Source organism: Rhineura floridana, chromosome 14, assembly GCF_030035675.1.
Source record: "Rhineura floridana isolate rRhiFlo1 chromosome 14, rRhiFlo1.hap2, whole genome shotgun sequence".
NCBI lineage: Eukaryota > Metazoa > Chordata > Lepidosauria > Squamata > Rhineuridae > Rhineura > Rhineura floridana.
This window is the reverse complement of record NC_084493.1, coordinates 34,089,710-34,113,659: the sequence shown is the minus strand read 5'-3', so window position 1 is coordinate 34,113,659 and position 23,950 is coordinate 34,089,710. Positions and strand designations below refer to the sequence as shown.

The following is a 23,950-nucleotide window of genomic DNA, read 5'->3' as shown; positions in this document are numbered from 1 at the left end:
AGACATAATAGGACAGCTATTTTTTAGCTTATGTTTTTTTAAAATTCCATTTTTACACAAACTGTGCACAGCACTTCACACTGACCTGTAGGAGGTTACATACTAGTGCAATGACCTTTTAGAACCCCTTACTAGACAAGAGTGTGTGTTGGGTATTGGGGAACAAATAGCACATCCAGTGAAAGTAACTAAAATACCAGCACGGCCTTCCTCTCTGTTTAACTGGGAATTATCCACTCTTTCATTCTGCCTAATCAAACTCTTACTGTAGATGAAGGCTTTCATATGCCATCACTGACAGAAAATTGCCCATTTAAACATGTTGCATTATCTGTCTCATTACCATTCTGGTCCCAGGAAGTACTTCATTATTATCTGGAATTCATTGGCTGCAAATTGTGCTGATTAGTCAAAAGGGGATTTGAAAAATTCATGGAGGGGTAAAAGTGCTTCAGTGGCTGTTAGCTAAATGGCACCTCCATGTTAGGAAACAGCCTACCTCTGATTAGCAGAGCTATTGACTATGTTCTGCTATAAATAACCTAGAAGCAGTCACTGGGGCAGTTCCAGTTCGCCTTTAGTATATCAACTAGATAACCTTTGGCTTTGTCTAACTGGACTTTTCTGTTTGACTGTATTAATAATATCTGGAAGTATTGATTCACCCAGAGGTGGGGGGAGCAGGAGACCTACATAAATGTAACCGGAGCTCCATAGAGACAAAGTTAAACTAAACATATTTTACTAACTTTCACCTTCCCAGAAGAACTACAGCTCAACACTCAGAGGCTTCCCACCATCCATGAAGAATGGGATCATCAGCGAGCAAGACTTTCTTCCAAGAAGAAATTCCCTAATACTAAAACTGACTCCAGATTTCCTTCACCACACGGACAACAACTCCAATGGCAAGGAGCAATATTTCAGAGAGTGGTTTTCCAAGCCAGTTGACCTGCACGGTGTAATCTTACCCTGTCTCTCCGGAACACAAATCAAACTCTGGAAACTCTGCTACTTCCGCTGGGTCCCTGAGGCCCAGATCAACTGTGGTGGCTTCATTACTGCCTTTCATAAAATCTCTTTGTTGGCAGATGAAGTCGATGTGCTGAACCGGAGTCTGCGACAATACAACAGCAGCCCACCTTTGCTAGCTAACACTTCAGAACTGGATCACAGCCGTATGTACTTTAGAGCAAATGGGCTCAATGATTCTTCTGCAACCCCAGAATTCCTCTCTTCTTCTTTCCCATTTTCTCCTGTAGGGAATCTTTGCCGGCGGAGTATTTTGGGAACACCACTGAGCAAATTCTTAAGTGGTGCCAAAATCTGGTTGTCTACAGAGACACTTGCCAATGAAGACTAAAGCCTCCCAGCCGAGAAAGGCGTAAGGGAGGAGAGGCTAACGTGGCGTCTTTATGCAACACTGCTGCTACCTGCAGCACCGGAAACTGTCAGAACTTTATATACAAAAGTTCCCTATGTCTTTGCACAAATAGTTTAAAAGCAAGTGTCATGCTTTCAGATTGCACAACTGTTTTTGGTTTTGGTTTCCTTCAGCGGCCCAGTAGCTAAAGCAGATGCCGTTTGAGGTTGAGTTTCCCCACCCCCACTCCAAGGTCTGTCACGGTGAGTAATTGTGTGTTGGTTATCTCGAAGCTCCTCTCCCCTGTTGCTGGTTGAAGTACATCTCTTGTCAGTGTGGATTAATTAATAGATGAAAACAGACATCATAGGGGAAAAATAGAAGTTGCTGTGTGGGATTTGATTGCTGTTACTGGTGCAAATACGAGAGCAATTATATTTTGTCATGTTTCAAATTCATGCTGAGGGTAGGCACTTTAAAATCCTGTTTGTTTCAATTATACTTTATAAAAGCATCTCTCCCACTGAAATAAATTGGATTTAAAAGTGTTTTATCTTGATTAGCCTAGCTTATGAAACCATGGCATGATCTGGTTTAGTCCCCAAGCCTGTTTTTTTCTCCTCACTTTTAGTTTACAAAATTTGCCTACAGGACAGTGTGTGCTGATGGAACTGCCCCAGTCTCTTAACTGGGCTTTGAAATCCAAGAGCAAGCTACAAGAGGTTACATTCTCTCATGCTTTTACTTATGGTGTTAAGGTGTACATTGGCACCAATGTTAACTTGGTCTAAAGGATTCCCCTTCACCCAGGATCCACAGATCTGGTTTCAAAATAGATTTTGAAATAGGTCAAAAGGAGTCCTAGCTAGCATTAACCATGGAAGGGAGATTTAACTGCCAAGGCTGCCTCCAGCTGTCATTACCATAGATTGGTGCCATTGCAGCTGCACAAGCCCAAAATGCTAACGATAGTTGATTATAGCCTTACAAGTGCCTTTTCTTGCTTTCTGAGTGAGATTTCGCTCTCTCCATCACGGAATTCTATTACTGTAATTTGGTAAGCTAATGGGCTGCCCATTAGTATAACCCATTTTCAAAGTCTCATTCATTCCACAATTTATGGAAAAGTCCAAAAGCCATTATCCTTTGACCATGTGATCAGGAAAAGAAATCTTAATGACAGTACTCTGAAGTATATATGTAATTGGATGGCACAGAATATTAGGTGAAAATCTTAGGCCAAAATTAAGATTGCTCTAAAAGAAAATGTTCATACAGCTATTTAACTTTTTTTTTTAAGTTCAATGGATGCTAATTCTTTGATGGCCAAAACAAAACATTATGCAGGATCTGTGGGATAATGGTGCAGGAAATTTTTAACTAGAAGACCTTGATACAATATTGCTGCTGCTGTTTTATTCCCGTGCCAGGAACACCCAGTGTTACATGAGTACCACACTGCTTCACGTCACACATGTGGTCACGGCAGATGTATAAAGATGGACTAAGATGCACATTCAGAAGTGGGCAGCTAGTTTCTTCAGTATAAGACAGCAGTCAGTTTTTTGTGGCATGTACCAACATCCAGAAGATGACTTGCTTACATGCAAAATCAGCTCCACCAGTAGAGCATAATATCCCTTCTCCATCTCTCTTTCTCCTGCCCTCCGAAAAAAAATATTTTTAAATGTTTTGCATTATGCACATAACAGTCTGGTTAAAAAGCTGCAGTTCCACTGATCAGCTGTTTGACAAGGTTTAGTGATTTGATTATAGTCAGACTGACTCACTCCCTGCTGATCAGAAGGCTTTTGCCCTTATCAAGTGCTGTGTGCGAGAGAGAGACCAACAAGCTTGGGTTGGGCTAGGAAGCTGTGCACACAGTACCATCTGCAGTGTACCCAGTTCCTGATTTAGCACCTGTAGCCCCTAGTTGGGTTGGGGTATCTGCTGAATGCTGTCCCCCCTCTGCACATTTGACCCCCAAGCTTCTAGCCTGTGATGTGGAAGTCGGGCTGGCTGGCTGGCTTCATTGGAAAACTGTCTTGAGGTATGAGCAATTGTGGCCATTAATCACCTGTCTAAGGTGTCTCTTCAGTTTAGTGTCTTGTCAGAATGGACAAGACTTCCTTCCCTTATCTCATCACATGTCCAATTTGTGGCCTGACTCTTTGTACCAGATCACAAGACTTTATCAAGGTGACTTTTTTATTGATCTTTACCTATGTCTAATAGTCAACTACATTCCAGATGTACCAAATTTTGCTAATTAACTGAAAGTTGGATAAATATATTTTGCAACAGTTACTAGGGAAGATGTTTAACTTTTGAGACGTATTATATCTGAACAAAGGCCCTCTCCTTACAGATGTTTTTTTAATTGTGCGTTTTTGTAGCTTTTGGTCCTTTTGATGTTACAGAACTTTGCCTTTACAAGTAGCTACCTATAAAGTGTCCATACCAAATGGAATAGAATGAATGGCTTTAAGACTATAGTAGGTTATGTCATAAGGTTAATTCTAGGCTAACAGTGCCTGGATGACTACCCCGTTAGTACCATAAATGAAAGAGACTGGGTAGGAAAGAAGCACCATTGTACTTAATGGAACTTGACTCTTAAGTAAGCGTGTTTAGCAGGATAGCCTGAATTTTGGGGTGCCGAGTCTGTGGTATTTTTAATTGGGCAAAATGCTGTGAGTGCTATAGTCAGAAATCGGAGGGAAATGTGGAAGGGGATATGTAAGCAATGCACTGTCTTTGATCTCATAGTTATGGTGGAGTTGTAGTCATGAGGTTCATTGAGAAGTCCGTTGTGTGGAGGAAGAAGGGAGTGGCTCCCCGTGTTCCTTGATGCCGCGGTGCAACACGGCAACATGGAAGAGGCAACTGCCAACTTGGTGTGGTCTGGTAGTAGGCAGGGAACAGGCATTAAAACCTTCACAAAACCCCAAGAGATAAATTGCAGGTTCTCCCTTGACATGACACTAAGACCATGATTCCAGAAATCCAGGCTCAGCGGTTGCTTTAAAGGGCTATGAATGGCCTTGCTGCCAGTTTTCAGGCCAACCCCCATATCACCTTCTCCACTCAGTTGAAAAGGGGGCATGCAGGAGATGGGCACAGCCTAATGGGGCTGTGCTTTATAAACACAGGTACCTTTTTAAGGAGGTTTTTTTTAAGTGTAGGAAATGATAGATGCTTATTTTTGTATAGTTTTTCTCCATAGCAACAGGCAAAATGCATTGCTAAGGGGTCTGCAGTTATTAAACAATTTTTTTGTTTTAGAAAAAGTTGATGTATGGAATTGATAACGGTCCAGGTAGAAATCAATGCCTTTTAGCTACTGCAGAGTGGAAGTTGACTATTACGTAACTTATCATGGAAGTGCAATTATATATAACCCTTTGTGCAGGTCATGAACCAAAGAGATGCCACTGAAAAGTGTGTGTTTCGCAATGGTATTTCAATACAGCTTGTTGTTGTGGGTTCTCGCCTTAGTTTTGGCTGTCAGATCTCCAAAGAAAAAGGTGTATATTAAAGCCAAATAGGTCTAACCTCTTTATTTAAAGAAAGGATGAAACTGTTAATCGGAAAAGAGAGGTTAATGACTACTGCAGCAGGCGGAACCCCTCTGGAACTCGGAAGGGGGAAATAACCCCCTTTTCTCTTTTGGAATGGAATCTAAAGCCTTGATGCCTAATGCAATGCCTTACTTGAGTAAAGTAGAGCTGACAGGAATGCATACCAGAAACCCTGTCAGTGGTGTGAATGTGAAGTAAATCAAGCTTCATTAAAAAAAACCCAACCTTTTGGTGTGGAACTTGTCACTTTCTAACTGGTCGGTGTGTGTGTTGATTTGTTATAATACTGTTAACCATCCATATGCACCACATCCACCAAAGCAAGGGGGCACATTTGAATTTTGCTTTCCTGTAGATAAGTACACCACCAGCTTTTAAGAAAATTTCTGCAATGGATTTGTGAAGTGTCACATCAGCTTAACATTCACCACCAGCCTGTTGTTTGCGGAGGTCCCGTTTGCCAGAGGAGCAAGGCCAATAGCCTTTCCTCTCCCCCCAGGGAGGGAATACTGGCAGCCAAAGCTTGACTTCAACAGGGGGAAGAACTGTAACAGCTCTGTTGTGCAACGGCAGTGTGTGCTACTTTGGGGGTTTTTTGGGGGGGGGAGAGAAAGAGAAGAGGGGGGGGGCACTTAGCTCTGCTGCTTGCTGTCTTCTCTGCCTGAACAGAAAAGACATCTTAAGTACCAGCACAGGGGAAGAACAAGCTCGCTCTCTTACACCGTTTAAAATGGTAAGGAAAAACTTAAGGGCTATTTTCAGTCACCTCCTAGAGTTGGATGGAGGCAGGGCTGGCAACCCAGAGGGGCTCCTGAAGGCACCCTCCTTAAGGTGGGAGGGTGGCACTCCCGTGATCCGCAGCAGCGTCACATCCTGCAACCTGGTCCTGCTGCAGAATGCGGAGAGGGAGCTCCCTGACATCCCCCCCCATACAGACAGCATGGGCTTCAATAACCCCACCTGCATGTGCCACCTACCTTTCCTGTCAGTGTGAATCCCATGCATGCTATGCACACATGCCTGAACTACCCCAGATGGCGGTGGGGGCTTCCGTAAGAGGCTGACTCCCCCACTGCCATCTTGATTGACGGCAAGCATGCACATTATCCATGCATGTCATTCACATGAGAAGTAGTTGGGGTGCACAGGTGGGCTTATTAGCTTCACACTGAGGGCCTGGTTATGCCTGGCGCCGGCCCTGGATGGAGGACAAACTTAAGAAAAAGGGATTGTCCAGCACTGCTACCTTTCCCACTTCAGAATTCACCTTCTACACCAAGGCTTCCCAAACTGGTCTGTGGACCACCAGTGGCCCATGGCATGCCCACATTTAATATTCATGCCAGTTTTTAACTGAGTGCAATGAAATCCAATATAAGAAAGAAAAGAAGCAATGACAATACATCTAAAAATCGTAAGTGGCCCACCAAGACCCTGAGCAATTTTCAAGTGGTCCATGGGGGGAAAAAAGTTTGGGCTGCTGCTGCTCCACAGCATAGAGAGCTAACCCATCTTTCCTGAACCTGGTTTTAAAATACCCAAAACACGCCATGCATCTGCTCAAACCAAACCAAACACTACAACGGCAAAAGCAGGATCACTTCAAAGTCCCTTCATGACAAGCTTTTTTTAAAAAAAGTCTGTGTTCTGTTCTTTATAATCTAAATTAAGCAACAGCAAAGGAGAGTTTCTGACCAAGTCATGCTACAATTAGTGACCTTAAACCATGGCTATTAATGTTAATTTCTCTACTCTGTCTTACATAGTGGTTAGGCAGATGCTACCCGAAGTCAGACTGAGAAAAATAATACAGTAATTAACTACCCCCTCAAAGACACACGAGAAAAAGTGGGTTCGACCTGTACTTAAGAAAACATTGCAAAGAAGGTGGTTAAACACATCGACAGAGGCGGTTTCATTTTGCTGGGGCAACTGCAAGAGAGGCCAAAGCACAGTGCAGGCTTTTTCCCTGAGAGGACCCAAGCTCATGGACCAGCACTTTGAATTGAGCTTGGCTGCTCTGTAGCAGCAGTGAAGCTGTTTCCAGACAGGCAACAGAAGCCTGCTGCATTTTCTGCCCCATTTTCAAGAGCAGCTCAGCCTGCTGGGCATCCTGGAAGTCAAAACAACCTGAGACAGAGCAGGCAGTTGGCGCTGTTTAGCTGTGGCAAGAGTTAACATGCCTAATTGTTAGAGGGCTGCTGAAACAAGAAGCATCGGCTAGTATTGCCTCTGACGTCTGTGTAGCAAATGAAACAAGTTAACTTAGCTTGGAGGATTCCCATTAAAATGAGAAATCGCTGTTTCTCAAAACGATCTGAAAATGCTTATTTTTAACAGGTACATGCATGGCAAAGGGTGGAAGGGTAGTAAGTCTTTTTAAAAAAACAACAAAGGGAACCCTGTTAAATGTGTCAAAATTTTATTTTGCACCCCCCCCCGCCATGAGCCCAGCCACCACAATAGACTCGCTTAGCTCAGGCGTTGACTTTTAGATCCAATTGCAGTCACATGGCAAACTTCAACTGCTGCACCCAGCTTCTGCAACTCAGCGAGCCATAGCATCTGCTTGTGAGAAAGGCGATCATTGGGGCCTTTGACTTCCACCAGCTGGAATGTTGATGTAGTAGAGAAAGAAAAGGAAAGTCACTGAAGTTTCTAAACAGGTCACAAAGAACCACCTTCTTAACTATGAAGGTTCTGCATCCTTTGAGCCCTACACCCCATGTCCTGCAGCCTCACCTGCCAAATCCCACACGTGAATCCTGCTGTGTCCATCTCTAGGTCCTAGGCCCAACTCTTTTTAGTTAATTTCCATCCTAAACCGAGGCTGCAAGGTGCAAAAGATTTTTGCAGCCAGTGCCAAATCAAACTAGAGCCAGGCTGGGAAACTTGTGTTCCAGGCTGATGGTTTTCTGGCCTACTGAGGAGTTTGTCATTAGGTCAGCAAAACCCCTTTCTTGGACTTTGTTCGTCATGAAAGGCTGCAGGCTTCTGCCCCAGTTTCCACCTCCTTTGACTTTGTTGGCAGCAAAGCCGTTGCAGCCACCAAAGGAACAGAAACACCTCCCACAAAAGCTTTTAATAGAAAACTTCCCTTTAGAACGATGGTTCTGATGTAATTTTTTTTAGGCATTATCTTTCGGGAGAAATGATGGGAAGATTTCCTTGTCCATGATTTCTGCCACAACTCCGGCAGTGCAGAGAAAAAGCAAGGGGTAGACACAGTCCACTTTTGTTTTTGTTTTTCAAAGAGCAAGTTGCTCACCCCTATGGGTGATATCCAGCAGTTCTACTCAGATCTGCTTTATGAATCAATGGAGTTAAAACATAACAGCTGCCTGATGACGTCAGACTCAGGGAACGTGTCTTGAGTAGCTCTTGTCCTTACCTCAAGATTAGAAAAGAGCAGGAAATTGCACAAAACAAGTGAGCACATTTCTAAATCTGTATATGCTTTGCGGTCTAGAAAAGACTTTTGGGGGAGTGCAGAATTTTTGGGGGGGGATTCTTGGGACTTTTACTTTGTCCAACAGAAATGCCAGTGTAAGAAAAAACAGGATGCAAAATCATTATCCTGCTTATCTTTTATTAGGGCTATGCACATCTGACTTGGGGCCTGATCTGGCACTTCAGAGGCCTTTCAAAGTCATGCAGTCTGGAAGTGGGGGAGGAGACATGCATTCTCCTCCCTCCACTGGTGAATTCAGGTTTAAAACTATGATTTAACATGCAGTCAGGTGGGGCGGATGGAGAAGGAGTTATATACAGGCTGCCTGCCCCTCTTCTTCTGCCCCCACCCTCTTGCCAGCCCTTGATCATTCCAGGTATCCAGTCCAATCTGGGGCTGCCTCAACCCAAACCGGACAAATCCTGGGTTGAGCCGAAGCAACATAAACTCATAGAATCAATAAAAATGTATAAATAAAACCATTCTTTTAAAAAAACTTTTTATAAAAAGCCAGCAGGGAATTGCACCGTGGAGCAGATTAATTCCACAACATTGAGGCAGCCACTGAAGATATTTTGCTACATCCTAGCACTGCTCTTCCTGCCCCCCAGATCTCACATTTGGAAAGACACCACTTGCTCCCAGGCAGCTTAATCACAATCCTAAACAAAGCACAGCCTGGCTCCAGCACCACTTTATTTATTTATTACATTTCTTTTCATGATTGAAACCCAAGGTGGCTTACATACGGCCCCCAGGCAGTCTCCCATCCAGGCACTGACCAGACCTGACCCTGCTTAGCTTCAGCAGGGTGTCGGCCTCATGTGCCCTCAGTCCATAGCCTGGGAATCCACTTCCTGGATTCTGCCTTCCAGCTAACCTGGGGAAGTTGATTTCCACAGCTCTACCAGCCTCATTTCCCGGTATTAAATTACTGAGATGCCATTTACACAGAGGGCTGCAGATGAGGATTTGGGGGCTATGGAACTATTCCTGTTTCATGCATCGCATTGCTGACCTGTAAATGCTGCAGCCTCCACAACAGAGTGGGAGCCATACCTTAAACTGGCAATCTTTGGCTCTCCATACAACGAGATCGGGGAAGCCGCCCCTGCAGTGGCGCAGGTCTCTGCATAGCCGCTGACAAACTCCACTCAGGAAAGGACCCCCAAAGCAACACACCAGGCTCTGCAAGAAAATAAGAAGAGCCCATTTTCAAGCATGGTAAATAAAATTGCGCCTGCAGGGACAGAATGAGTAGGGAACTCCAGCCCACAACCTCCCTTCTCGGCCCCTCTGTACAATGATTAGGATTTTTAAAAGCCTTAATGAACGCTTTTAAAAAAAATGAATTTCCATGCAAGGGGATGCAGCTGGGGATGTAAGGGTTATCCTGTTTCTCCCCATGCGCTATCACAGAATAGTAAGAGTTGGAAGGGGCCTGTAAGGCCATCGAGTCCAACCCCCTGCTCACTGCATACCTGACAGGTGGCTGTCCAGCTGCCTTGTGAATGCCTCCAGTGTTGGAGAGCCCTGCCCCCCTTACGACCCTCCATACCCCTCTCCCCCAAAACCTGCCCCATCCACTGCATACAGCAATTGGGCTTAAAAAAAAAGCTGCTGTGGGGAGAGGAGAGGTGAGGAATGAGCAAGTGGGGGGGGGTCATCACGTGGAGCAGTATATATTACTTTTTTAATCATAGGCAAATCCATGCAGATTTTAAAGAGTTTTAATTATCATGCAGCAGCCGTAGCTGTGACAATGCGTAAGTTGATTTGCATATGCTTAGATGTGAACACTGATTAGACTTCTATACATCCATACTGTCATGTTATTATGTTGCTTGCCAAATTCCACTAAACTCTGCCCCCGTTCCCCAGCGATTCCAGCAGTTCAGAGACTCTCTTCTGCTATAACTCATGCGAGGGCTAAATTTGACAATAAACTCAACGCCTTAAATTCAGCCAAAACGTCCTAAGATGGCCACGTCTCCTTTGCCCACCACAAGGGAGCTGACCCTAAAGGACCCACGGCAGTTCAGAGGGCTCTGGCACTTACCTGGGCCTGCTGGAGAGAAGAGAACCGGTCCCAGTTGACCAGTGCCGCCGCTTTGCCCTCCTGGGCCTTCCACACATCCCCAAGCCGTTCCCTCAGGGTTTCAGGGGAAGCTTCGTGAAGCCACTGAAGCCTGGATTCAATGGCCTCCCTTCGGTTCTCATAGAAGCTGTCAGTGTACAAATCCAGGGGGCCAGCCTGTGGGGAAAAGACCAGCAGGATGGCACATTCCCTGGCCTGGCACTCCCCATGCAAACAAGAGCTTGCCATCTCAAGTTGGCAGGTTGCATTATGCATTACAATTATCGTGACCCTTTGCGCAAGCCACAGGGCAGTTTACAACAACACCAAATTAAGGTAAAAGGAACACATACAATCCATAAAGTAACATAGCACTTAAAAGATACAACAGGACTAATTACGCACTGTATAGCCATTTTCCATTAATAGCACCTAACCCATTCAATCTGCTCAAATCTCTCCTCTTTCAAATGCCTGCAGAAAAAGTTGCCTCTTAACCAGCTGCCTAAAACTATAGAGATGCAGGCTAAGCTCACTTCAGTTAGGGAGGAAGTTCTACATGCAAAGAGCCGCCACTGAAAAGGCCCTTCCTTGGGGGTCCCACATCACATCCTTCATCCAAAATACCCGCTCTGCCTTCTGTTGGCTAAAACACAGTTGACTGGAGAACCTCAAGACTTCCACTTTGTTTTCTCAGCGACTCCTGTCTCAGCTGCAACGACCATGCAACTGAGTGACTGGATACCGTCAACCCAACACCAGGCCAGGTGTAAGTTTTGCACTCAGGAGCCACAACAGTAATTCACACTCCAGGAGCAATTACTGTTGTGGCTCCTGAGAGCAAAACTCAGTTGGCAGTTACAAGAATACCCCGCTATACGGACCTTCACTTTACGGACACTCGCGAGTATGGACATATTTACAGTAGCACCATTCCCGTTTACGTACGCTCGCTTCGCAAGAACGGACACTTAACGGCATGACGCCACCGCCCGATCAGTTTCCAACTACAAACTTTTTCTTAAAATAAGGCCTACTGTGTTTATTTTAGTTATAAATGCGTTATTTACATCAGTTACGCCCGTATATGATGATTGCAGTGCAGTATTTGCATCAATAAGTGAAAAAAGGTAGTGCTTCATTTTAAGTACGTTTTCGGTTTACGTCCTCGCTCTGGACCCATTGCGTACGTTAATGCGGGGTATTCCTGTGTTCTGGTGTGGTGATAAGGAAACCCCAAGTTCAGTGTTTGACTCCACTATGCAAACCACAATGTGTGGGAGCGGGGTGCTTAAGAACATAGGAGGACCAGAGGTCTGTCTGATCCAGCACCCTTTTCCCACAGTGGCCAGCCAGAAGCCCATCCTGGGAAGCCCACAAGCAGGGCGCGAAGTCACTAGCCCACTTGTGCTGGCCCTTCCCAGCTCTTGACTAGCAGCCACTGATTGCTTCATCCTCCATGAATATGAGGATTAAAAGGCATCTAAGTTAGTGGCACCACATCTTGTGGCAGCAGGTTAACTGCACATTTGGAAAAGACATTCTTCCTTTTTGCCCTGAATCTCCCAGCTTCATTAGATGAACCCAAGATCCAGTGGTACGAGAGATGGAGAAACACTTTTCTGTCCCACTTTCTCCACACCCTGCATAACCCTACACACTTCTATCGTGTCCTCCTCTTACTCACCGCCTTTCTTTTTTTAAAAAAAATAAATCTTATGCCACCACGGAACACCATGGAACTCCTTCAAGACAGAGAGGGGGAAGGAAGGATAAAAACAACACACTTTGGGGCAATCTGAGCTGTGCAAAGTAGCCAGCACAACGCCATTGCGTCTGCCCCTACCAACACCTTTCCATAATTGCTCCTCAGAGTTATTTCAACAAGAAAAACAAAAAGACAACTCAAGGCCATCATTCCTAGCCCCAAAGCAACTAGCAAATGCCAGCCCATTGTGCATTGTAGCAAGAGCTACGTGTTCTGCAACAAAATGCCCAAAGTTATTTTTGAAGAGCTTTTCTGGGAAAATTCTGTAACTTTAAAATAAGCTGTTTTGAATGTCCTTTTGTAGCATCACTCCCAAAATGAAAATGCACATCAAAAAAGAAGAGGAAAGCAGCATACCTGGTAAGGACTCCTGAAGACATCAGCAATGCCATCCATGAAAATAATATCCCACATCAGGAGGCCGTGGAGAGTGCTGAATGTAGATCCTTCGCCATGAATCCCTGAGGAACGATTGTAGAGTCACGATTGTGCAAGCCACTGCAGAATTTGTAAGACGCTAGCAAGAAATGACTATGCTACCCAGTTTATCACTAATGCAAAGCAGCACACAGTACCAGCTTAAGATGATCTGAAAATGAGTTAATGATTTTTCAGACTTCTTGGTGATCACATTCTGTGTGAACTGTGTTGGCCACCCTGGGCTCCTTCTGGGAGGAAGGGTGGGATATCAATTTAACAAAAAAATTAATTAATTAAAAACCATCATCTGTTTTCTGGCTCTTATATTCCTTCCTTCTTATTAAAAAACCACAAAGGCCTATCATGACAAAGGATGGGTGGGGAAGCTTTTGAGGAGGGGAACTCTGCAACTCTGGTAAAACAGTTTCAGCAGTTTCTGGACTTGGATAACCTGAGCTCAATTGTTCAGGCTTTGCTAACCTTAAGGTTTGATTACTGCTAACACACTCATTGTGGGGCTGCCCTTAGGCTTGGTCCAGGAGCTGCAGCTCTTGCAAAATGTGGCATGGAGTGGAGCAACCATTGCCAGCCCCCGTGCAGCAGGATCAGCACTGGCTGCCAGACACTAACTGGACCAGGTTTAAGGCTTGATTAGCTACCAAGGTCTGAACAACTTGGGACCAAGTACTTGAGAGATCATCTTACTGCCCACCAGTCACTGGAGTGGTGTGTCTTGTACTGCTGCAGGCCCATGAGGTCTGCTCTGGGGGCGACACACAGCACAGCTTTTGTGAAGCAGCCTCAGGGTCACAGAACTGCCTTCTGGTGGCTATCTAAGCGGCACTGACCTTGCAGGGATTTCAGCACCTATTTATTCCACCAGTCTTTCTCCGAAGGATAGTCCTGGCCCGGTCACCGATAATTTTGGAGCAGTAAAATGTTATTTTAAATTGTTTTTTAACTGATTATTAACATATTGTATCAATTTCTGTTTTGTACAGCACTTTGAGGTTCTTTTGAAGGATTAAACTGATTTAAGCAGCAGCAGATTTAGGACAGACAAAAGAAAATGCTTCTTAATGCAAGGTATAAATGTAAGTTATGGAAGTACAATATTAGGGGGGGGGCGGTTTACTTTTCACTATGGGGCTGAATCCAAGTCCTTCCCTTATAAAAGGTGGAAAGCAAAAAGGGTGGACGTGGGGTCAGCATTGGGGCAAACCTCCTCTTGCCCTCAGGCGAGGTCATCCATATTGCCCAGAGGCCTCCCCAGGCCACACCTGACTGGTCCTGCCCCATACCCAGAGTGCCAAATTTCGACTGGACATCAGGAACAACTTCCTGTTAGAGCCATACGACAATGGAACCAATTACCTAGAGAGGTAGTGGGCTCTCCGACACTGGAGGCATTCAAGAGGCAGCTGGACAGCCATCTGTCGGGAATGCTTTGATTTGGATTCCTGCATTGAGTAGGGGTTGGGTTGGACTTGAAATATGCCATATTCTGAGCATACCTGTCATTGTGGTTTAAACCTGGTTGAAGACCTTGTACATATTATATATTGTCCTTTATATAATGTATTAAGAGAATAATACTTGGTACATTTTTTAAAAGAGGGCGGGATCTCTTCTCAGTCGTCCCAGAGTGCAGGACACAGAATAATGGGCTCAAGTTGCAGGAAGCCAGATTTCGACTGGACATCAGGAAAGGCTTCCTAACTGTTAGAGCCATACGACAATGGAACCAATGACCTAGAGAGGTAGTGGGCTCTCCGACACTGGAGGCATTCAAGAGGCAGCTGGACAGCCACCTGCCGGGAATGCTTTGATTTGGATTCCTGCATTGAGCAGGGGGTTGGACTTGATGGCCTTATAGGCCCCTTCCAACTCTACTATTCTATGATTCTATGATTTTGCTTGGTGGAGTATGCCTCTTGCTTGCTTGGATGATGATACAGAGGTGGGGGTGTAGAAACTAGCCTACTGTACCTTGGCATGCCCCCCCCGAAGGGTACACAGCCCTTGGGCTCACAAAGGTTTCCCAGCCCTTGTATGAACCTCCACCCCTTTGCTGGCCCAGCTTCAACTGTATTGGGGGGGGGTCTCTTTCTTGGTCACATCACAGTGTGATGAAGCACCGGGAGGGTGGGGAAGATCACCGGCTTTTAGCTATAGCAGCGAGCAACAGTTACCTTGGTCGAAGCCATGCTGCTTGTAGTAGGCTAATGCCAGCTCCTCAACAGAACACATGACAGTTGCTGGCTCAAGGTCCTCTCCTGTGTCTTCCACACTGAGGTCTTCCACGATAAACACAGACTTCCCCATGCCAGCTTGCGGGCACAGCTTTCCTTTGATGACAACCTAAGCAGATCAAAGCACCTGGCTGACTAAACAAGACATCAACTGGCAACAGTTCAGATGTGCATCTTTTTATATTTATGGCAGGGACAGGCAGAGTTCATGAGTCTGATTCTACTGGAAGACCTCTAGGTAATTTGTAGTAGACAGGCAATAGTTTCCTACTCCCTTTTTGGGGGATTGAAATGAAGAAGGTTTGAGGGGAAACCAGGAGTAGATTTGTGTGTGGGAGGACTGGAAGCTCTGTCCTGGTACTGAAAACAAATTCCTGGGCAGCTCAGTGTGTGCTCAGAAGCACCCAACTCCTTTACAGGTTGTAGCTGCCCCTGAGCCACTCTTTTGCACCTGGCTCCAGCTGGTCAAACACTGGGTTCTACCAAAAAAAAATGTAGTCAGGGAAGGGGGCACACAAGGGATACACAATCAAACAGCAAATGGTCCATTTGCTACCAGGCCAGGCTCAAGGTTCTTGTGTTAATTCACAAAGCTCTCAACAAAGTGGACTTAAAGTACCGCCGAACTCAATCCTCTGATGGGGCACTTCTGGTAGTTGGCCTTCACCAGGCACGGAGCCTTTAGTGTGGCAGGCCCGGCCCCATGGAACTCATTGCCAACAGAAGTTTGGCAGGACTAATTCCTGCTTTCTTTCAGACATCTTTTAAAAACATGCATTGTTCACACAGGCCTTCGGAGCATGATTTTTTTTAACAAACAACTTTACTGAAACGTGATTGATGTTTTTCCTGTCATCGCTCTAGCACTGTTTTTACGTTGTATGCCACCCCATTTTATTTTCTGTGTAAGTAAATAAATAAATAAATATAAGATAAAAGGGGCAGTAGAAGGGCAATGGGGCAAGAGGGAAATGGTGAAAACTTTACACAGGCCCCAGAGACTGGAAAGACCAGAAGGGGGATGAGGGGGCAAGGAAGAAGAGGGAGAAAGCAAAAATAGATCCCACTCGCGGTATAATGGCTGTAAGGGCCATTGGGGAGAAAGCAGCTTGGAGGGGAGGGAAGACAGGTGGGGAGAGTTGGATATGCCCAGTCAATCACTGTGCTCTGCAGGCGAAGGCCTCCTGCAGGTATCATCCCATCATTCTGCACAGCAAGCCTTTACTGTGGTAGCACCTACCATTTGCAATTCCCTCCCCTTAAATATTAGATAGGTGCCATCTTGGCTGACCCTTCAGCACCAACTGAAGACCTTCTTCCCACAAGCCTTTTCAGTTGAACATCAGGAAAAAACTTCCTAACTGTTAGACAATAATGGAACCAATGCCCTAGGCAGGTGGTTAGAGGCCTTCAAAAGGCAGCTGGGCAGGCACCTGTCAGGTATGCTTTAACTTGGGTTTCCTGCATTGAGCAGGGGGTTGGACTCGATGGCCTTAAAGTCCCCTTCCAACTCTACCATTCTATAAGTAAAGACTTTATCCCAGTCTGCATCTGTATTGGAATTCTTTTTAAGATGTGCATTTTAGTTGCTTTTATTTTTGTATTGCTTGTTGCTTGGTGCCCCAGGCTCCTTTATGGATGAAGGGTGGGATATACATTTAATAAAACAGTAAGTCAAAATGCAGGAAACTGTTATCTGATGTTATTATTATTATATGCCAATAGCAAACTCAGTTCTCCAAGTGTTAGTCCTTATGTGGCAAAACCAGCACCCTCCATCCATAAGGGGAGGGGGGTACCAGCAGGCTTGCGGCAGGGTGGGGGGAGGATCCAAGGTTCACAGAAGGACAAAAAACTTTAGGGAAAAGAAAAGCTTACAGGGAGGTAACAAACACTCAGAAGCAGCCCAATCAGTACTGAGCATGCTCTATAGAACGCTGCGTGACTGGGGTAGGGGAAAGGAATGGAAAACTGGAGGGGGGATGGAATGGAATATCCTGGAAAAGAGTATGGTTGGCTGGCACCATGAACAAGACCACTGCACGCTGCAATGGTTTGATTCAGGTCTCATCTGCAGAACCCTAAATTATTTATTCATTTATTTTATATCCTACCCTTCCTCCCAGCAGGAGCCCAGGGCGGCAAACAAAAGCACTAAAACACTCTAAAACATCATACAAACAGACTTTAAAATATATTGCATCCTTAAAAACATATTAAAACATCTTTAAAAACATTTTTTTAAAAGCTTTAAAAACATTTTAAAAAAAGCTTTAAAAACATTAAAAGCAATTCTAACACACACGCACAGGCCTAATTTATAATGCAATGAGAAAGAGAAAGAGAGAGAGAGAGAGAGACTCCAACGTGAATGGAGTTAACACCAGTTAAGAGGCAAGCTAAAAAATAAAGACACCCAAGCGTTACAGTGCCATCTCCTTGTCAGCAATTTGACTCAATTTGGGGCAGACAAATGGAGCTGCTGTCTGGACTGGAAATTTGTTCTGACCCCACGCATCTCACTGCACATGTAGGAAGGAAGCTCTGTGCTGCTGCAACAGCTCTCGGACGGGGGCGGAGAAGGCGGGAAACAGACTGGAAGGGGTAAGATGCCTCTGAGGCATCTTACGTCAGACGTGGCAAGAGGCAAGCAGAGGCTGGTGTCCAGATGGCAGCTCTTGGAGACAAAGATATGCAGTCGGGCAAAATCTCTTCAGGAAAACAGCAATTCAAGTATCACTTTGCAAAGTATTAGGACTGGGGGAGGAAAAGAGGAGCACAGCAAAAAGGAATTTCAAAGTGGTGTTTTTAAAAAAATAAAATGCACATACCGGTAAAATCTTCAAAAATGTATCACAATTATTATCATAAATAGACAAGCATGCAAATACTAACACACACACACACCCTAAGACCACACAGGTTATATGCAAAACAGTACAATAATTTCCCAGGCTGAAAGCGTAATACTGTGATCAAAGTACGCACAATGTCTGAACAGTCACATGAACATCTGAAGCTGCCTTGATGCTAAGTCAGATAGTTTTGGCTACCTACTTCCTTGATTTTAGCTGAATCACCACAAGGCACTGACTTATACCTTTCCAGTGCTTGCTGCAGCTCAGACACATAGCTCCCATTGTGCCTCGCAGCCAAGAAGTCCAGCTTCCCAACAAATGAGTCTACCTGTCTGCAAATGCTTTGGCCTGGCTAGCTGATGAGCAGCCACAGACCTACATCCATCAGCAACAGAGGCTCCCCCAAGATCTCAGGCAGAGAAAGGTATTTCCCATCACTGGCTACCCAAGATCATCTTAACCGGAAATGTCAAGTACTGAACCTGGGACCTTCTGCATGCAAAGCAGGCGCTCTGCAACTGAGCGATGGCCCCTGATTAATAAAACTGAACATATCAGCTGCTTTATAGACTATCTGTACTGTCTTGTCCGGCCAGCAGTGGCTCTCCAGGGCCCTTTCCTAGCCCACCTGCCCAAACTTCTTTTAACTGCCTATATCAGGGATTATATCGGGAACTTTCTGGATGCTGTACCATCAAGTTATCTGAACTGGGCAATATTGAACATACAAAAGTTCTTCCTCTGAATATGTGTTGATTTATGTCACAAAATTACTACCATCCTTCATTATAGGTATTATGGCAATACAAGCTGAGGAACAGTCAACAAAGAACACTAACCCTGGTTTGTTCAAACAATGGCTTCTTCATCTAGCCACAGTTTGTTTCTCCAAAGCTTGGTTTGTTTTTGTCTCGCGCCTCTATAGCTTGGTGAGTGTCATGGGGTGGCCAAGCAAACCATAGTTAAGCAAGGTTGCTGGGTTTGGACATAATGCCCAGCCATGGTTAAAACAAGGCATGGTTCATAAGCCACCAACAAACCATGCCTTGACACTGTCATTCATTGTCAGAAAACAAACCATGGTTAGTCTGCTGGGCTGGTCCGATATTCTAACAAACCATGCTTTGGCTAAGCAAACCATGGCTTAACGTTATATGTGAACAGGCCAATATATTAAAAGCCAAGACAGAAGAGAAAGGAAACAGCTTGGCATCCTCCCACCTTCCCAAGTTCATAAATATACCCTAAACCGAGAAAGAGGGGCTTCTCCAGATGGGGCATCCAACAGCTACTCACATGGGGAACATCCTCCACAGGAAGGAGAGGCAGATCTTGAAGGAGATGCCTCAGCTTCTTGCAGGCTGAGGACTCTTTCATCCTCTGGGCTCGCTGGGACAGGGAGAGCCGATGGCCTGTGCGAACCAATGGATCCAGGAGACCTTTCCTGATGCATCCGACGGCCTAACAGAAATGCAGCCGATGCAGCGAGATGACCCAATGGACCACTCGGCAAACCAAGGGGGCCCCACTGCTGCAGCCACTTCCCCAGCCACAAGATAAACGTCAGGCGGGAGACCCACCCAAGGCGGAAAACCCAGACAGAAGGTGCTTGTGGGAGAACGGGCAGCTCAGGAGAGGAAAGGAAGGAAGAGACCCCCCCCCCAAAACAGCACCTGACCAAGGGGCAGGGAGGATGGGGGGCGCTTACCATCTCCGTGTCTTTCAAGTGCTGGTGCAAGTTAAGCGCCAGGCGGTCCCACCACCGTCCTCGCCTGTCAGCGCAATAACCCTCCTGGGCCAAAAGGTCCTGCAGCTGCTCTACAGCCTCCTGGAAGAGACACAAGGCCACCATTCGACAGAAGAAGGTCCTCACCGCCTGACAATGTGTTGCCCGGTGGCTAAGAGGCTCAGCTAGGGTACCCAACCTGGCCCATGATGAGGGAAGGTGATGGGAGCTGCAGTCCACCAACATCTGGAGGGCACCACCTTGGCTGTCCCGGGACTTTGCTATGAGTTGGGAGGCTCCTATCTCAACTCCTCGCTTTTGTCAGGAACTCACTAGGTGGCCTCGAGAAAGCTGCATTATGGACATGATCAAACAATACAGGTCTACCTTATAGTAACAGGAAGCACTCTGAAGATTTTAAACTGCAGTACAGAACAGCTAAGCAAAACAGGGGACCTGCAAAAAAAGTGTTGCAGGGTGGGGTGCTTCTCTTCAGGATCCCAGCCCCTCCATTGCTTCCTCCGTTTTCTGTTTGTCCCTGCCCCGCATAGCTTGCTCTGTCCTCACTGAGCTGTCTTTCTAGAACGTGTCCCTGAGGTTTAAGGGGCTTCTTAAATACCTTTTGCAACCCTCAGGCTTCCCCCAAGCCTGTTGATACCTTTCCTGTTGTGTAGAGATGTAAAGGTGTTCCCCCCCAAAAAAAATCTTTCAGTTTGTCTTGGTGGGTCTTCACATCGTTATTCTTGTGCATTGATAAGGCTGCATTGGCTACATAGAAGCAATGACTCACAGAGAGGCTCGGAGGATGGTTACAAGAACCGGGGCCTTCTCAGTGGTGGCCCCCGAATTGTGGAATAGTCTTCCCGTTGAGGTGCGCTTGGCACCGACATTGGTATCTTTTCGGCGCCAAGTTAAAACCTTTCTCTTTGCTCAGGCATTTTAGCTTAATGTGTTCAAATTGGTTTTAGATTTGTGGATTTTTATATATATGTTTTTGTACCGATTTATGTGATTTTATTGTATATACTTTCTGTTGTACACCGCCCAGAGAGCTATGCTAGTGGGGCGGTATAAAAATTTAACAAGTAAATAAATAAATAAATAATGACACTCAAGCCCTCAATGTTAGAAATAGAGGGAATGAATGACTGATTATTTTTATTAATTAATTAAATGTATACCCCGTCTTTCCCTCCAAGGAGCTCAAGGTGGCGTACATGGTTCTTCCCCTCCCCATTTTATGCTCACAACAATCTTGTGAGGTAGGTTAGGCTGAGAGAGAGTGACTGGCCCAAGGCCATAGTCCAACACCCTAACCATTTATTTCACTTTATGCAGACACCATTTCTGGCAAGGCTCAGCTGAACTCAGATGTGCTTCCAGTGGGCTTTACAACTTTCCTACAGAAGTACTAGCTGTCTGGAGTCCCTCACCACCATCTCTCTCTCTCTCTCTCTCTCTCTCACACACACACACACACGCACACACACACAGACACATTAATACCTTGTACATGTGAAGCCTCTGCAATATCTCAACGCCCCACGAGAGGATTCGTGTGTACACCCACCCGACTGTGAAACGCCTCAGGTACTCTGGGAGGGCCGCGTGGTGCCTGTAAGAGGAAAAAAAACCAAAAAGTCTTTGCCATGGAAAGACCCACTTCACGCAGGCTGGAGACAGACCATTGTCTGAGAGTGGTGAAGGCGGTAAGACAGTCGCCAGATTTCCTGCAGTGCTAATGTGATTTTCCTGCTCTTTCTCTGGGAAGGGCTGTAAGCTCAATGGCACAGCGCCTGCTCTGCTTGCCAAAGGTTGCAGGTTCAATCCCTCCATCTGAGACCCTGGAGAGCAACTGCCAGTCAGTAATTAGACCGGGAGCTCCCATGCTCCCCGCCCCCCAACGAACCATTTGAAAATTGCTGATCTTGGTGGGCCACTTACCGATTTTTTCCACCCGTTGTAGCAGTTTTAATGCACTGTGCTAGATGCTGTTTGGTTTTAATTGTATTTTTACAGATGCTCCGTGGACCACCTAAATGATGCTCACGGACCACCTGACAGGGAATTTGGGGGTCCAATGGACCAGGGGTCCTGAAGAAATTGAGAGCACAGGCTTGCAGCAAAAAGGAAACATACAGGTGGTGCTCTCCCACATGGCACTGATGTTCACAATTTTATACCCTCCGTGACAAAGAAATTAGCATCTTCCAATCCAAAAGTTACACATAAGTATTACCTAGACATTATGCTGCTTACATTTAAATCTAGCCAACCAGATAATAGTCAGAATCTCTAATACCAGCCCATCACTTCTCTGACCCAATACATTCTAAAGCTGACCCTTCCTGACCCTTTGGAGACCCTGAGGCTGCTTTAACAAGGTCTTACCCCCTTTCTCTAATTTCCAGGGTCTTCCTGTCCTAGCAAACTGAACATTCCAAGAAGGGACCTTGGAAGGGACCTCAAAGAAACAGAATCAGCAGAGAAGAAGAGGTTTTCAACTTTGATTTACCTATTAACATATTATAACTTCATTATTCCTAAAGAATATATAGTTTATTATGGACCACAGTTTGGAAAGAGCCCCTGGTGTGGCCAGTACGGACTACATGGGCCAGTGGTTTGGCTCAGTACAAAACAGCTTCCCGTGTTTCTACGAAGGGGGCAGAGCTCGGTGGCAGAGCACGCAGAAGACCCCCAGTTCACTCCCCTATGGCATCTCCAGGTAGGCCTGGGAATGTCCCATCTGAAACCTGGGAGAGCAGCCTCCAGTTCGTGTACACAAAACTGAGCATGACGGAGCAGTGGTCTGGCCTGGGCTAAGGCGGGTCAAACAGGGAGTGCAAATTCTTGAAGCACTATAAAAACCAGCAAGGAAAATAAAATACTGGAGAGAGACAATGGCAAGATGAGGGTGTATTCCATAAGCAATTATATTTTTTCTGCACTGCCATAAGAACATAAAAAGATCCCTGCCGGTTCAAGCCACGGGCCCATCTAACCCAGCACTGTTTTCCCAGTGGCCAATCAGATGCCCTGTTGAGCCCCAACTCCCCCAGCAAGAGCAGGGAGAGGAGTCGGTCGAGCCCCAGCTTCCCCAGAGAGATCAGGGAGAGGAGCGAGAAGTGGATGAAGTTTTCGAGGGCACTGAGGGAGGGGGTTTCCTGCCGTTTGCCTCAGAACTATAAGACAAATCCCTTTATTATTCTCTTGTATTTCTGGCACACAGCAGTCGCACACCAAGCTATTCAAGAGTTTTACTGTTGACTATAAATTCTCCTGCAAGCTTTTTTTTCCTGCAGGGAAAAATGAAAACCCACTTCCAATTTTACCTCTGCAGAGCTAGAAAACAAAAACAGAGAACAAATAAACCTCAATGCTTCCTAGAACATCAAAGCTGCAAACAGGCTCTGGTTTATTTATAGCAGAGACTATGAGCCACCTGTCAAAGGCAGGCTGCAGCAGAAACGAGATCACATTCTAGTTCAGCCTTTGCCAACCTGGTACCTCCCAGAGGTTTCGGATGGCAACTCTCATCAGCCCCAGCCAGCACAGTGGTGGTGGGAGTTGCAATCCAAAGCCTCTGGAAGACACCTGGTTAGAAAAGGCTGAACTAGTTAGTTGCAAATCATTGGTCTACCCTCATCCTGTTCCACTCGTCCTTCATACCTCAGAGAAAAGTGGTTTTTGAAGTCCTGCCAGCTCTCTTTGGCCATCTCGTAGAGTCTGTGCGCCTCCTTCCAGTTTCCATTAGCCATAGCCACAGATATGTCATTTGACAAGTGGGCAACACTGGCATATCTAATCAGAAATTAAAAGACAACAATAATAATATAAGATGAAGACCACCATCTGAATCACAGGTCAGATGATGCTATAGTATTTAGTTATTGTTGAACAGATTTATATCCCAGCTTTTAGGGGGGGAAATATTTCAAAGTGGCTCATAACATATTAAGCAAATGTGTAACAATCAAAAACAATCACAACAGAAAAATTAATGCACAGCAGCAACCAGCAATAAAATTAGAACAGTGTTCAGCCTATTAAATCCAGAAAATTACAAAAGAAGTAACACCATGGTAACAGCAGCTTAAGAGCCTTAAAATCAACCTTCCCCCAAGCCTGATGCCCTCCAGGTATTTGGAACTGCAGCTTCCACCAGCCCCAGCTAGCATGGGCTGATCTGCATCTGGGGGGTACCAGTTTGTGGAAGGCAGCTTAAAATTACGGGAAAGCAAAATGGTAAACTGGTACGTTTCTACTGCCCGCTGAAAGGCTTGTAGTGATATAGCTTGTCGCATCCCAGTTGAAACAGAACTCTGTAAATGTGGGCGTTTCCTCCCTCAAGAATCACAATCCAGGATTAATTTGGATCATGCCATAACCCCAAAACCTGTGAGCTGATCCCCCAAACCCATTGTCAGAGGGCCACAGGTTACTCACCTGTG

General features: G+C 45.6%; 2 protein-coding genes across 7 annotated transcripts in view; one reads left to right on the top strand and one right to left on the bottom strand.

Moving 5' to 3' along the window:
- Nucleotides 1–12,834, top strand: part of MTMR10 (myotubularin related protein 10) — a 67,062-nt gene extending 54,228 nt beyond the window's left edge. For 2 of the 3 annotated variants that reach the window (XM_061596008.1, XM_061596009.1), the window contains one exon: nucleotides 764–5,198. In XM_061596008.1, the coding sequence (XP_061451992.1) occupies nucleotides 764–1,363 (600 nt within the window). In that variant the 3' untranslated portion in view covers nucleotides 1,364–5,198. Of the gene's footprint in view, nucleotides 1–763; nucleotides 5,199–12,544 lie in introns of those variants that run through there. The other variant, XR_009759061.1, reaches the window with a different exon arrangement.
- FAN1 (FANCD2 and FANCI associated nuclease 1) overlaps nucleotides 7,350–23,950 on the bottom strand; it is a 37,591-nt gene continuing 20,990 nt past the window's right edge. For 3 of the 4 annotated variants that reach the window (XM_061596003.1, XM_061596005.1, XM_061596004.1), the window contains 9 exons: nucleotides 23,169–23,300; nucleotides 21,003–21,111; nucleotides 19,479–19,598; nucleotides 19,067–19,231; nucleotides 14,853–15,021; nucleotides 12,598–12,701; nucleotides 10,455–10,649; nucleotides 9,455–9,583; nucleotides 7,350–7,554 (listed from right to left, as the gene is read on the bottom strand). In XM_061596003.1, coding sequence (XP_061451987.1) covers nucleotides 7,417–7,554; nucleotides 9,455–9,583; nucleotides 10,455–10,649; nucleotides 12,598–12,701; nucleotides 14,853–15,021; nucleotides 19,067–19,231; nucleotides 19,479–19,598; nucleotides 21,003–21,111; nucleotides 23,169–23,300 — 1,261 coding nt within the window. In that variant the 3' untranslated portion in view covers nucleotides 7,350–7,416. The remainder of the gene's footprint in view (nucleotides 7,555–9,454; nucleotides 9,584–10,454; nucleotides 10,650–12,597; nucleotides 12,702–14,852; nucleotides 15,022–19,066; nucleotides 19,232–19,478; nucleotides 19,599–21,002; nucleotides 21,112–23,168; nucleotides 23,301–23,950) is intronic. The other variant, XM_061596006.1, reaches the window with a different exon arrangement.